The sequence below is a fragment of the Homarus americanus genome, unplaced genomic scaffold (assembly GCF_018991925.1).
Source record: "Homarus americanus isolate GMGI-L3 unplaced genomic scaffold, GMGI_Hamer_2.0 scaffold11347, whole genome shotgun sequence".
Classification (NCBI taxonomy): domain Eukaryota; kingdom Metazoa; phylum Arthropoda; class Malacostraca; order Decapoda; family Nephropidae; genus Homarus; species Homarus americanus.
Window position 1 is genome coordinate 183,404 of NW_024725157.1, and position 13,473 is coordinate 196,876.

General features: G+C 49.2%; 2 protein-coding genes across 2 annotated transcripts in view; one reads left to right on the plus strand and one right to left on the minus strand.

The window, feature by feature from the left end:
* LOC121864749 (protein yippee-like 2) overlaps positions 1 to 9,612 on the minus strand; it is a 100,481-nt gene extending 90,869 nt beyond the window's left edge. Inside the window, exon 1 of the mRNA XM_042363917.1 lies at positions 9,577 to 9,612. The gene's annotated coding sequence lies outside the window, so the exon portion shown is untranslated. The remainder of the gene's footprint in view (positions 1 to 9,576) is intronic.
* Positions 9,613 to 11,269: 1,657 nt separating this feature from the next.
* Positions 11,270 to 11,959, plus strand: LOC121864751 (mucin-2-like). The gene has a single exon (XM_042363920.1). It carries the CDS (start codon positions 11,270 to 11,272, stop codon positions 11,957 to 11,959), a length of 690 nt encoding a protein of 229 aa, XP_042219854.1.
* The last annotated feature ends 1,514 nt before the right edge of the window (positions 11,960 to 13,473 follow it).

Consider the following 13,473-nt stretch of genomic DNA (forward strand, 5'->3'; position numbering starts at 1 on the left):
CCTCTCCTCACCTCTCCTCTCCCTCACCTCTCAGTCTCCTCACCTCTCCTCTCCTCACCTCTCACTCCCCTCTCACTCTCCTCACCTCCTCCTCCCTTTCTATGGGCATCATCATCATCATCATCATCTCTACACCTACACCATCAGTTTAATATACAATAAACAGTAAAAAAAAAATGTGTGTCTTATGACTATTATTACCAGTTTCACCTCAGTCCAAAACTACAACTTTCACCAATGTAACAATATGACTTTCACCCCCCGCCACAGCCACCAATATTACCACTATCACTACCACAATCACGATCAAAAGTATCACTACCACCCCCACTATCACCACTACCATCACCACAATTATCAATCCCAGGACGAGTTAGGTGGGAGTTTCAAGACAATCACTCTTATTGTTCAGGTGTGTGAGTGTAAACAAGGAGAGGGAGTGACAGGTAAACAAATACAGATAAACAAACAAGTAGGGATACAGGTATACACACAAATACAGACATAGGTAAACAAATAAACGCACACAGGTATATAAACAAACACAGACCCTCCATTTTTGTGTCGTAGTTCTCACACACACACACACACACACACACACACACACACACACACACACACACACACACACACAGCAGCTACGAGGAAAACAAAAATATTTACCGTAAGAACCAAAGAAAATCCACCTTTGTGACGCAGTTTAACCGAGTTGGATAAATACTTCTCACTTGACTGGTTACGAGGAAAACTTGATTCACCTTAAGAACCTCTGAGAATCATTGTTCGTGATGCAGTTCCAGTGACTTTGATGCTTTCTTGCGTCACCAGTTACGAGGAAAAACAGTAAATTTAACCTAACAACCTTTTTTGAGAATTGATGTTTATAACGTACTCTATGACGTAGTTTGAGTGAGTTACGCTTTTCACATCATCAATTACGAGGGAAAAAATATATTGACGTAAGATCCTTTGAGAAAAGTCTTAACGTCACCAAGATTTTTGTATATACATGTTACCTCAGATTGCATGGTGATATCTTTAGCTGCTCTATTCCCACTACTTACACCAGCCCGATCACCATTATCACCACTACCTAGCCTCTCTCTCTCTCTCTCTCTCTCTCTCTCTCTCTCTCTCTCTCTCTCTCTCTCTCATCTGGTTTCTCAACACATACAAACAGGGGAAGTATTGGTGTGGAAGCAAACACACACACACACACACACACACACACACACACACACACACACACACACACACACACACACACACGTAACTGTTCATTCACTAAATCTTTCCTGTTAGGACGTCAGTGAGTCTGAACGTTCAATAGATGGTTGTCCCTCCCTCAGAGTCCAAACCTGAGTACATCCCTTCCCTCCCCCTCCTTCACAGAGTCCAAGCTAGAGTATGTCCTCCCTCCCTCCCTAACAGAGTCCAAGCTGAGTATGTCCCCTCCCTCCCTCCCTAACAGAGTCCAAGCCGGCGCACGACCATCCCTCCCTCCCTCACTGAGTCCAGGCCAGGCACGGCATCTATCCCCACCACACACACACACACACACACACACACACACACACACACACACACACACACACACACACACACACACACATTATCACGCCAAATTTAGCCTCAATTTCTCTTTTATTTCCTTATCTATCAGTCAATTTATCTGGTTTGTTACCATTCGTCTCTCTCTCTCTCTCTCTCTCTCTGTCTCCCCTGTCTCACATTGTCAAAGATTTAGCTCTCTCTCTCCCTGAATAAACACACACACACACGCTCACCATTCTCCACACACACACACACACACACACACACACACACACACACACACACACACACACACACACACACACACACACCTCACAAAGGCCCTGATTGAGTAGATAGAGTCAGGGTCACATGTACTGAATGTTATTAGACCTTAAGTGGCACCAGAGTCTACCCTATTGTGGTACAGACAGGCATAGAGACAGACAGACAGACAGACAGACAGACAGACAGACAGACAGACAGACAGACAGACAGACAGACAGATAGGCAGATAGATAAGACAGACACACAAGCAGACAAACAGACAGACAAGCAGACAGGCAGCAGAGACAGACACAGACAGACAGACAGACAGACAGAGACAGACAGACAGACAGATGGACAGACAGACAGATGGACAGACAGATAAGACAGACAGACAAGCAGACAAAACAGACAGACAAGACAGGCATAGACAGACAGACAGACACACAAGCAGACAGACAGACAGACAAGTAGACAGAGATAAGTATATAGATAGACACAGGCAGATAGAACGATAGATAGATAGACAGTGATTTATAATTTATATAGACAGGTTAGGTTTAGTTAGATTAGATTTATACTGACATGAAATTCTGAAGGATCTGTACCTGTAATTTGTAACTGTACCTGTACCTCTTGTATGCAAATTAATGACCCTAATTAGTTTCCTGTAGTGTGTTGACAGATAATTACACTAATAAGGTTGGTGACTTAAGAAAATATTCAAATATATCAAGATCTTGGGTAATTAAGGTGTGTGTGTGTGTGTGTGTGTGTGTGTGTGTGTGTGTGTGTGTGTGTGTGTGTGTGTGTGTGTGTGTGTGTGTGTGTGTGTGTAAGGAGGCCATTTACAGACAAACACACGGTACAACTCATTTTTTATCTCACTAACAAAATCATTCAATAGCTCACAAACATCTAATAGCACTTTAACAACACTAAATAGCTCACAAAGATAATACTCTCCAGATATTAAATAGCTCACATGGATTCAATAGGTCATACATTTAAAACATTCCCCCCATCACCATTTAATTGCTCAAGTATTTATGTAATTATATTTTATAGCTCATGTAAATTATTTAGTGTAACATAAGGGTTATAGTATGGAGTAATTACCTTTTAATAGCTCACGGAGGGTAGTATATGTCTCACAAGTGGTGTTTAATGTCTCAGGGAAAGGCATTTAAGGGCTCATGTCTGGTATTTGAAGTGAAGTGAATTTAGGTACATTGCCACGATTACTACATCAGGGTTACACCACCATCACATCAGGGTTACACTACCATCACATCAGGGTTACACTAACACCACATCAGGGTTACACTACCATCACATCAGGGTTACACTACCATCACATCAGGGTTACACTACCATCACATCAGGGTTACACTACCATCACATCAGGGTTCCACTACCACCACATCAGGGTTACACTACCATCACATCAGGGTTACACTACCATCACATCAGGGTTACACTACCATCACATCAGGGTTCCACTACCACCATCAGGGCTCCAGGGCTCCTCTACTACTACCACCACATCAGGGCTCCACTACCACCACTATCAGGACTCCACTATCACTACTATCAGGGCTCCACTATCACCACATCAGGGCTCCACTACCACCACCACATCAGGCTCCCTACCACCACATCAGGGCTCCACTACCACCACCGCATCAGGGCTCACTACCACCACCATCAGGGCTCCACCACCACTATCAGGACTCCACTATCACCACATCGGGCTCCACTACCACTACCACATCAGGGCTCCTACACCACCACATCAGGGCTCCACTACCACCACCCATCAGGGCTCCACTACACCACCACATCAGGGCTCCCTACCACCACCCATCAGGGCTCCACTACCACACATCAGGGCTCCACTACCACCACATCAGGGCTCCACCACCACTATCAGGACTCCACTATCACCACATCAGGGCTCCACTACCACCACCACATCAGGGCTCCACTACCACCACCCATCAGGGCTCTACCACCACCGCATCAGGGCACACTACCACCACATCAGGCTCACCACCACCACATCAGGCTCCCTACACCACCCATCAGGCTCCACTACCACCACCACATCAGGGCTCCACCACCACCACATCAGGGCTCCACTACCACCACATCGGGCTCCACCACCACCACCCAGGCTCCACTACCACCACCACATCAGGGCTCCCTACCACCACCACATCAGGGCTCCACTACCACCACTATCAGGGCTCCACTATCACCACAATCAGGGCTCCACTACCACCACCACATCATGGCTCCACTACCACCACCACATCAGGGCTCCCTACCACCACCACATCAGGGCTCCCTACCACCACCACATCAGGGCTCCACTACCACACATCAGGGCTCCACTACCACCACCACATCAGGGCTCCCTACCACCCATCATGGCTCCTACCCACCACATCAGGCTCACTACCACCACAACATCAGGGCCACTACCATCAGGGCTCCAGGGCTCCTCTACTACTACCACCACATCAGGCTCCCTACCACCACCACATCAGGGCTCCACTACCACCACCATCAGGTCCACCACCACACATCAGGGCTCCTACCACCACCACATCAGGGCTCCACCCCACCCATCAGGGCTCCACTACCACCACCACATCAGGGCTCCACTACCACCACCACATCAGGCTCCACTACCACCACCACATCAGGGCTCCTACCACCACACATCAGGGCTCCACTACCACCACCACATCAGGGCTCCTACCACCATCAGGCTCCCTACCACCACACATCAGGGCTCCACTACACCACCACATCAGGTTTACTTGAAAACTACCCAGACACAGACAGACAGAAGTAATCCTGGGTTGTAGTGTGTGTTCATGTTGGTTCATTACTGTCTGTACACTTGTAAACTATTCTATGGTGAATCAGTTTGAACTTTCCTTCCCTCCTTCCCCTTTCCTCCTTTCCCCCTTTCCTCCCTTTCCCCTCCTTTCCCCCTTTCACCCATCTTCTCTTTTCCTCCCTCTCCTCTCTCTCCTCCCCTTCCCTCCCATCTCCTCCTCCCCCCGTCCTCCTCCCCCCCATCACTCCACGAACACAGGGAGATCACCAAAACATTAACTGGATCTGTTACTGTCACGGATAGGCCTACTGTCGCCCCTTGTGTAGGCCTATGGTAGGTTGATAGGTAGGTAGGGCCATACACACCTGAGAGTGCCACCCATTTACCCACAGAGGCCGGAAGGACATGGAAGGGGTCTCTCTCTCTCTCTCTCTCTCTCTCTCTCTCTCTCTCTCTCTCTCTCTCTCTCTCCTCCATTACCATATACATCTTTCTCCGACGCCCACATACAGGTTAGGGGGAGGGTAAGGGGTAGGGGAGGAGGATGACCGATGGGGTGGTACACACACACACACACACACACACACACACACACACACACACACACACACACACACCAGGAGAGAGTGTGTGTGCCTCTGACCCAGTAATAGCCTGGGTGTAGCCAAGTGTGGGAGGGAGAGGGAGGGAGTGTGGGGGAGGGTGTGGGGAGGGAGGGGGGGTGGGGGAGGGAGGGTGTGGGGGAGGAGGGGTGTGGGGGGAGGGAGGGTGTGGGGAGGGGGTGGGGAGGAGGGGTGTGGGGGGAGGGAGGGTGTGGGGGGGGGAGGAGGGTGTGGGGGGAGGGGGTGTGGGGGGAGGGAGGTGTGGGGAGGAGGTGTGGGGAGGAGGGAGGGAAGGGGGAGGGTGTGGGGGGAGGAGGGTGTGGGGGGAGGAGTGTGGGGGGAGGGAGGGTGTGGGGGGAGGGTGTGGGGAGGAGGAGAGGGGAGGGGGGAGGGTGTGGGGGAGGAGGGGTGTGGGGGAGGAGGGGTGTGGGGGAGGGAGGGGTGTGGGGGGGAGGAGGGTGTGGGGGGGAGGGAGGAGGGAGGGGAGGGTGTGGGGGGGAGGAGGGGTGTGGGGGAGGGAGGGGGTGTGGGGGGGGAGGGGTGTGGGGGAGGAGGTGTGGGGGGAGGAGGTGTGGGGGAGGGAGGGTGTGGGGGGAGGGAGGGTGTGGGGGGAGGAGGGTGTGGGGGGGGGAGGAGGTGTGGGGGAGGAGGGAGAGGGAAGGGAGGTGTGGGGAGGAGGGTGTGGGGGGGAGGAGGTGTGGGGGGAGGAGGGGTGTGGGGGGAGGGAGGGTGTGAGGGGAGGGAGAGGAAGGGAGGGTGTGGGGAGGAGGGTGTGGGGGGAGGAGGGTGTGGGGGGAGGAGGGAGGGAGGGTGTGGGGGAGGTGTGGGGAGGAGGGTGTGGGGGGGAGGGAGGAGGGTGTGGGGAGGGAGGGTGTGGGGGGTGTGGGGGGAGGAGGTGTGGGGAAGGAGGGGTGTGGGGGGAGGAGGGGTGTGAGGGGAGGGGGAGGAGGGTGTGGGGAGAAGTGTGGGGGGAGGAGGGGTGTGGGGAGGGGAGGGTGTGAGAGAAGGGTGTGGGGGAGGGAGGGTGTAGGGGAGGGAGGGGTGTGGGGGGGAGGAGGGTGTGGGGGAGGGGGAGGGTGTGGGGGGGGGGAGGGAGGGTGTGAGAGCTGTCCAGACATCACCCACCACAACCTCCTCTCCTCCTCTTCCCTCTCCTCCCCATCTCCTCCTCCTCTTCCCTCTCCCTCTTCTCTCCTCCTACACTTGCCTGTCCGTCCATCCGTCTGTCCGCCCGTCCGTCCGTCCGTCCGTCCCCGTCCGTCCGTCCGTCCACAAGGGGTCTGCAGGGAACTTTTCGTCGCCATTTTCACCCCGTATCAGTTATTAACATCAGAGGAAGACCAGGAGATGAACGTACCACGGCCATCACCACGTTATAGTGTGTGTGTGTGTGTGTGTGTGTGTGTGTGTGTGTGTGTGTGTGTGTGTGTGTGTGTGTGTGTGTGTGTGTGTGTGTGTGTGTGTGTGTGTGTGGCAGGGATGCTGGCTGATCACACACACGACTGAGGAAGAGAGAGAGCAGTATAATAAACACATAAACGAACCATGACGTTGATATAAGCTGACCTCCGAGATGTCAACAGGTAGATAGATCCCCATTCACCTCACCTGCTGCCTCACATACTTTCCCTGTCTCACACTCTCTCTCTCTCTCTACCCCTCACACTTTCCCTGCCTCACCTTTCCTGTCTCCACACTTCCCTGTCTCCACACTCTGTCTCTTTACCTCACACACCTTCCCTGTCTCACACACTCTTTCTCTCTCCTTACCTCACAACACACTCTCTCTTTCCCACACACACACACACAAACACACACACCCTAACCTCAAAACACACTCTCCCTGCCTCACTGTTTTTCTGGAATTAGTTAAAAGAAGTTACAACAACAGCCGGCACTTGAGAGCTAAAGTCGTGTCTCCATTATGAGGTAAAATAAGGCAGGGTGGAACGTCTTCTCAGGGACCAGTTCCGCCTGAAGATTGCAGGAGAAACTATAAACACTGGCAGGCATTTCAGGAGTTCCAGGGGGTGGGTGGGGGGAGGGGCTCTCACACGGAAATAACTGACCCGTCGCTAAAATATTCCCCAAACTGGCAACTGGCCAACCGCACGTGGCCGACACATTTACCCCTCTCCCCTCTCCCTATCTCCCCTTCTCCCTCCCCTCTTTCCCACTCAATCTCCTATTCTCCCTATCTATCTCTCCTTCCCTCTACCCACTCAAAGCCCTTCCCCACTCAACCTCTTGTCCTTTCTTCCTTAACCCTTCCCCTCCTTTTCACCCCCCTCCTCTACACTACCTTCCATTCCCTCTCCCCTTCCCTCAACCCCTACCCTCCCCTCAACTCCTTCCCCATAAATCCTCCCCCAAATCCTTCCCTCCTCAACCCTTCCTCCCTCAAACACTTCAACCCTCCTCTCCCCTCACCCTTACTCCCTTCAAACCTCCCCTCCCTCCCATCACCCTCAAAAGGCCATACTCCCCTAACACTTTAATCTCCCTTAACAACTTCCTATACTGATTAAAGCTTTCACAGGGGGATGACAAAGCTAACCCCAGGCATTAGACCTTGACTATAGAGACACATTAAAACAGCCACCACCTCTAACACCTTGTACACTACAGCTACCCACACCTCCAACACCCATGCACTACACAGCTACACCACACCTCTAACACCCGTACTACACAGCTAAACCACCTCTAACACCCCGTACACTACAGCTACACCACACCTCTAACACCCCGTACACTACACAGCTACACCACACCTCTAACACCCCGTACACTACACAGCTACACCACACCTCTAACACCCATGCACTACACAGCCACCCACCTCTAACACCTTGTACACTACACAGCTACACCACCTCCCTAACACCCGTACACTACTGCTACACCACCTCTAACACCCGTACACTACACGCTACACCACACCTCTAACACCCGTACACTACACAGCTACACCACCTCTAACACCCATGCACTACACAGCTACCACACCTCTAACACCCGTACACTACAGCCACCACCTCTAACACCTTGTACACTACACAGCTACACCACACCTCTAACACCCGTACACTACAGCTACACCACACCTCTACTGCACACACAGCTACACCACACCTCTAACACCTGCACTACCAACGCTACACCACACCTCTAACACCCGTACCTACAGCTACACCACACCTCTAACACCCTACACTCAGCTACCACACCTCTAACACCCGTACACTACAGCTACACCACACCTCTAACACCCATGCACTACACAGCTACACCACACCTCTAACACCCTCCTACAGCTACACCACACCTCTAACCCGACACTACACAGCTACACCACACCCTACACACGCACACCCGTACACTACACAGCTACACCACACCTCACACCTCTACACAGCTCACCACACCTCTAACACCCGTACACACACGCTACACACCTCTAACACCCCGTACACTACACAGCTACACCACACCCCGTACACTACACAGCTACACCACACCTCTAACACCCCGTACACTACACAGCTACACCACACCTCTAACACCCCGTACACTACACAGCTACACCCTTGGGCTCACTAATCCTTTCATTAATCACACGTCGATTAGTCGAGTGTGATTCACCCTACAACGAGGCTAGACACAGACAGACAGACAGACAGACAGACAGAGCTTTATACAAGTTAACAGCGGTTCACGGTATACAAAGACAGCGTAGGTTTGGTTTGGTTTGGTTAGGTTAGGTTAGGTATACAGTCAATGCCACACAGTAAATTAATTCAGCAAAGGAGAGCTCTTTGTCACGCAAATTTACCAGGTGCTTCCCCCCTCTGTATAGACCGGGGTGAGTTGGTGATGGTGGTAGTGGTGGTGGTAGTGGTGTGTGGTGGTGTGGTAGTGGTGGTGGTGATGTGGGTGTGGTGTGGGTGGTGGTACTGGTGGTGATAGTGTGAGTGAGTGATGGTGGTGGTAGTGGTGGTAGTGATGGTGGTGGTAGTAGTGGTGGCAGTGGTGTTGATGGTGATGGCGGTGTAGATGGTGGTAGAGTGGTGGTAGTAGTGGTAGTAGTGATGGTAGTAGTTATGTGATGTGGGTAGTGGTGTAGGTGGTGGTGCTGGTGTGACAGTGTGAGTGAGTGATGGTGGTGGTAGTGGTAGTGATGGTGTGGTGGTAGTAGTGGTAGTGATGTGGGTGAGTGATTGTGGGTGGTGGTACTGGTGGTGACAGTGTAGGTAGTGATGGTGGTAGCGTAATTTACTATGCAACAGGTAAGGTCACATAAAAGATGCCATTTATACTTACATGTAACACTGCAAAGGCTCTCTCACACGCTACACCCTGCAATGAAGACGGCCAGTGTGCAGTACTCTAACATCATCATCATAATAATAATAATAATAATAATAAAATAATAATAATAATAATAATAATAATAATAATAATAATAATAATAATAATTAATATTTTTTACAGTATTTAAGTAATACATGATTTTTCGTATTAGTATTAGTAAAATTTACACACACACACACACACACACACACACACACACACACACACACACACACACACACACACACACACACACACCATTGAACAATACAAAACACAGTAAATTCTCTCCCCAGGATGAACAACAATACATCATCTTCTTCCTCACCAAATTAAATTGAACATGGCAATAATTTTCCTCTAGTTCAACACCACACCATTTCCCTTCAACAACGTCTACATAACACCCGACCTTTCTCTTTAAACAGTAAAAAAAAAGGTAAAAAAATTAATAAATGAAACAGAACAAACTCATTAGACCATTTTTTTGTCTAGGTTAATTAAAGCGACACGAGCATATAAATTTTTATCCTAGTATGAACAGCATCCATAACGTACTTGCTTTTCCTAGTATAAACAGCGTCTAGTACCATTAACGATGTGCTATTAATTAAAAGTTTAGATGGAATTACTATTATTATTTCTTTTTGTTTACAGAATTATTAATGTTTTTGTTTTACGTTTTACACAAGGATGATTCACCCCCCATGAGGCGCACAAATTTTCCTGGCCCGTGTTTTTCCCAGGACGACTCGAGAACCATCACAACTCACTGGCTGGCGGGAGGGAGGGAGGTATCTCTTTCTCTAATTTACTATATTTCTTCTTTTTTCCTCGCTTATTCTCTGTTTTCTCTTCTCTTATTATCTTTCCTATTTCTAATTCTCTACCTTTTCTCGTCATTCCCCCTCTCTCTCTCTCCTACGTATTTTCTCTCTGTCTATCTCTCATTCTCACTTTACTCTTCTCTCTTTCTCTCAGTCTATCACTTTCCCTCTTCTCTCTCCCCCTAAAAACATCAAACGAAACAAAATGCAAAATACAAACACAAATACGAAACATTTCTAAAAAAAAAAAAAAAAACACGATTAAAATTACTTCACGCCAAAAATCATTAGACGAAGGAGATCATCAAGAGCTTAGCAGAGAGACAGTGGGAGACTTTTTAACCTGATGGTGAAGACGACGAAGGAACGGCAGGAGAGATACAAGACCCAGAGGAATTAGACCTGTGGAGAGAGAGAGAGAGAGAGAGAGAGAGAGAGAGAGAGCCCTAATTGGACACACACAAACGAAATTTTCAAGATGTCCCCAAACCCAGGCTTCTAATTGTCAGGCAACATAAGGGTGAAACTCGGGCAACATAAGGGTGAAACTCGGGCAACATAAGGGTGAGACTCAGGCAACATAAGGGTGAGACTCAGGCAACATAAGGGTGAGACTCAGGCCTTAGGGTGAAACTCAGGCAACATAAGGGTGAGACTCAGGCAACATAAGGGTGAAACTCAGGCAACATAAGGGTGAAACTCAGGCAACATAAGGGTGAAACTCAGGCAACAAGAGCGCTTCCCCTCCTCATATTTCCCGAGTATTTTCCAGCGCCTCCAGACAGCTGAGGAATTCTGGCATTTAGAGGAAAACTTAGACAACAGAACTTCCATAGATGATGAACTTTTACCACACCAACACAACTTTTTGTACATCATTAGAACTTTTTCCATATCAAGAGAACTTTTTCTACACCAACAGTCCTTCTACACCAACAGACCTTCCACACCAACAGACCTTCCACACCAACAGACCTTCCACACCAACAGACCTTCCACACCAACAGACCTTCCACACCAACAGTCCTTCCACACCAACAGACCTTCTTCCACATCAACAGACCTTCTACACCAACAGACCTTCTTCCACACCCAACAGTCCTTCACAACAGACCTTCTTCCACACCAACAGACCTTCTTCCACATCAACAGACCTTCCACACCAACAGACCTTCTTCACACCAACAGACCTTCCACCAACAGACATTCCACACCAACAGACCTTCCACACCAACAGACCTTCTTCCCACACCAACCCTTCCACATCAACAGACCTTCCACACCAACAGACCTTCTTCCACACCCAACAGACCTTCCACACCAACAGACCTTCCACACCAACAGACCTTCCCACCAACAGACCTTCTTCCACACAGACCTTCCACACCAACAGACCCACAGACCTTCCACACACCTTCCACACCAACAGACCTTCCACCAACTCCACAAAACAATACTCTCGATACTTCACATTTTTCCTTCCCAGTTTACTGAAAGAAGTTAAAGTTGAAAAGTTGGATTGCTAGAATAAAACTTCCCATTCCTTCCACAGTTCTTAGCAGTTGTTGTGCATGAATAAACAAAACCTTGTGAACTGAGGTGAAGGGGAGAGGGAGACAGGGGGGGGGGGAGGGAGGGGGAGAGTCATATTAAAGCTCAAAGCTTTGTGAACCAAACTTAAAAGGTTAAAATTTTGGGGACGGTGCTGTGTGTGTGTGTGTGTGTGTGTGTGTGTGTGTGTGTGTGTGTGTGTGTGTGCGTGTGTGTGTGTGTGTGTGTGTGTGTGTGTGTGTGTGTGTGTGCCCCCTTCATGATTTGAGCAGACTAAAGGGTCCGAAATGGATTAAGTCAACACCGGGTGAACTTGCTACTTCGACATAACAGGTGAGGAGTAGGAGGGTGAGGGGTGGGAGTGGGAGGGAGGGTGGGAGGGAGGGGGGGGGAGGAGGAGGAGAAGGAGCGAAGGGTGTAGAGTGTTGGGATGGAGGGAGGTGGTAGTGGTAGTAGTGGAGGAGGTGGTAGTGGTGGTTCCTACAGGTAAGAACTAGTTAAGTGTAATGAACTCTGGTTGGGTAAGAAGAAGAAGAAGAAGAACAACAACAACAACAACAACAACAACAACAACAACAACAAGGAAAAGAAGTAAAAAAAAAACCTCTTTCTGTCTACATAAACTGGGGGAAATTTTTCGAGAAATCTGGGAAAAGCCTGAGTGAATGTTCCTGAATTTCAGTACCTGGATGGCAGTCTCCCCCACACACACACACTAGCTTGAATTTTTTTTAACTTACTAACATAAAAAAAAACTAACGTGTTAATATTTTACTGCGACTTAATCTTAATTAAATACATTCACTTAGCATTAATTAAGAGACAAAATGGAGGCGTTGTTAATATTGGAACAGATTTATGACCTTGATTTATTACAAAGATTGGTGAATGTATTTAGTTTAACCCTTTGAGCCCTTGGGGGTTAAATCACCCTCCTCAAAGGGTTAAAAGATCATCCGTCAACCCAGCCATGTACGTCAATACCCCACGTGTACATCTGTCAACCCAGCCATGTACGTCAATACCCCACGTGTACATCCGTCAACCCAGCCATGTACGTCAATACCCCACGTGTACATCTGTCAACCCAGCCATGTACGTCAATACCCCACGTGTACATCTGTCAACCCAGCCATGTACGTCAATACCCCACGTGTACATCCGTCAACCCAGCCATGTACGTCAATACCCCACGTGTACATCTGTCAACCCAGCCATGTACGTCAATACCCCACGTGTACAGCCGTTACCACACACCAGACAAGCTCCTGGTTTTGAACAAAGTCATGCGAGGGTTTTTTTTTTCCACTAACAGAGTGTAAAAGAGAACGTGTCTGGTCAACTCTCCGTAATATTTCCACGACACACACACACACACACACACACACACGGGTACTCTCTGGCCGGGTATTCATAAAGACTTACAAAGAATTGCAATACACGGCCCAGCCATTTACATCGACCGCAGTCATTTCCGTAATTAGGGCGA

Bases quoted from the DNA above. Each gene is read 5' to 3' on its own strand.
- LOC121864751 (XM_042363920.1), top strand. From the start codon at position 11,270: ATGATGAACTTTTACCACACCAACACAACTTTTTGTACATCATTAGAA.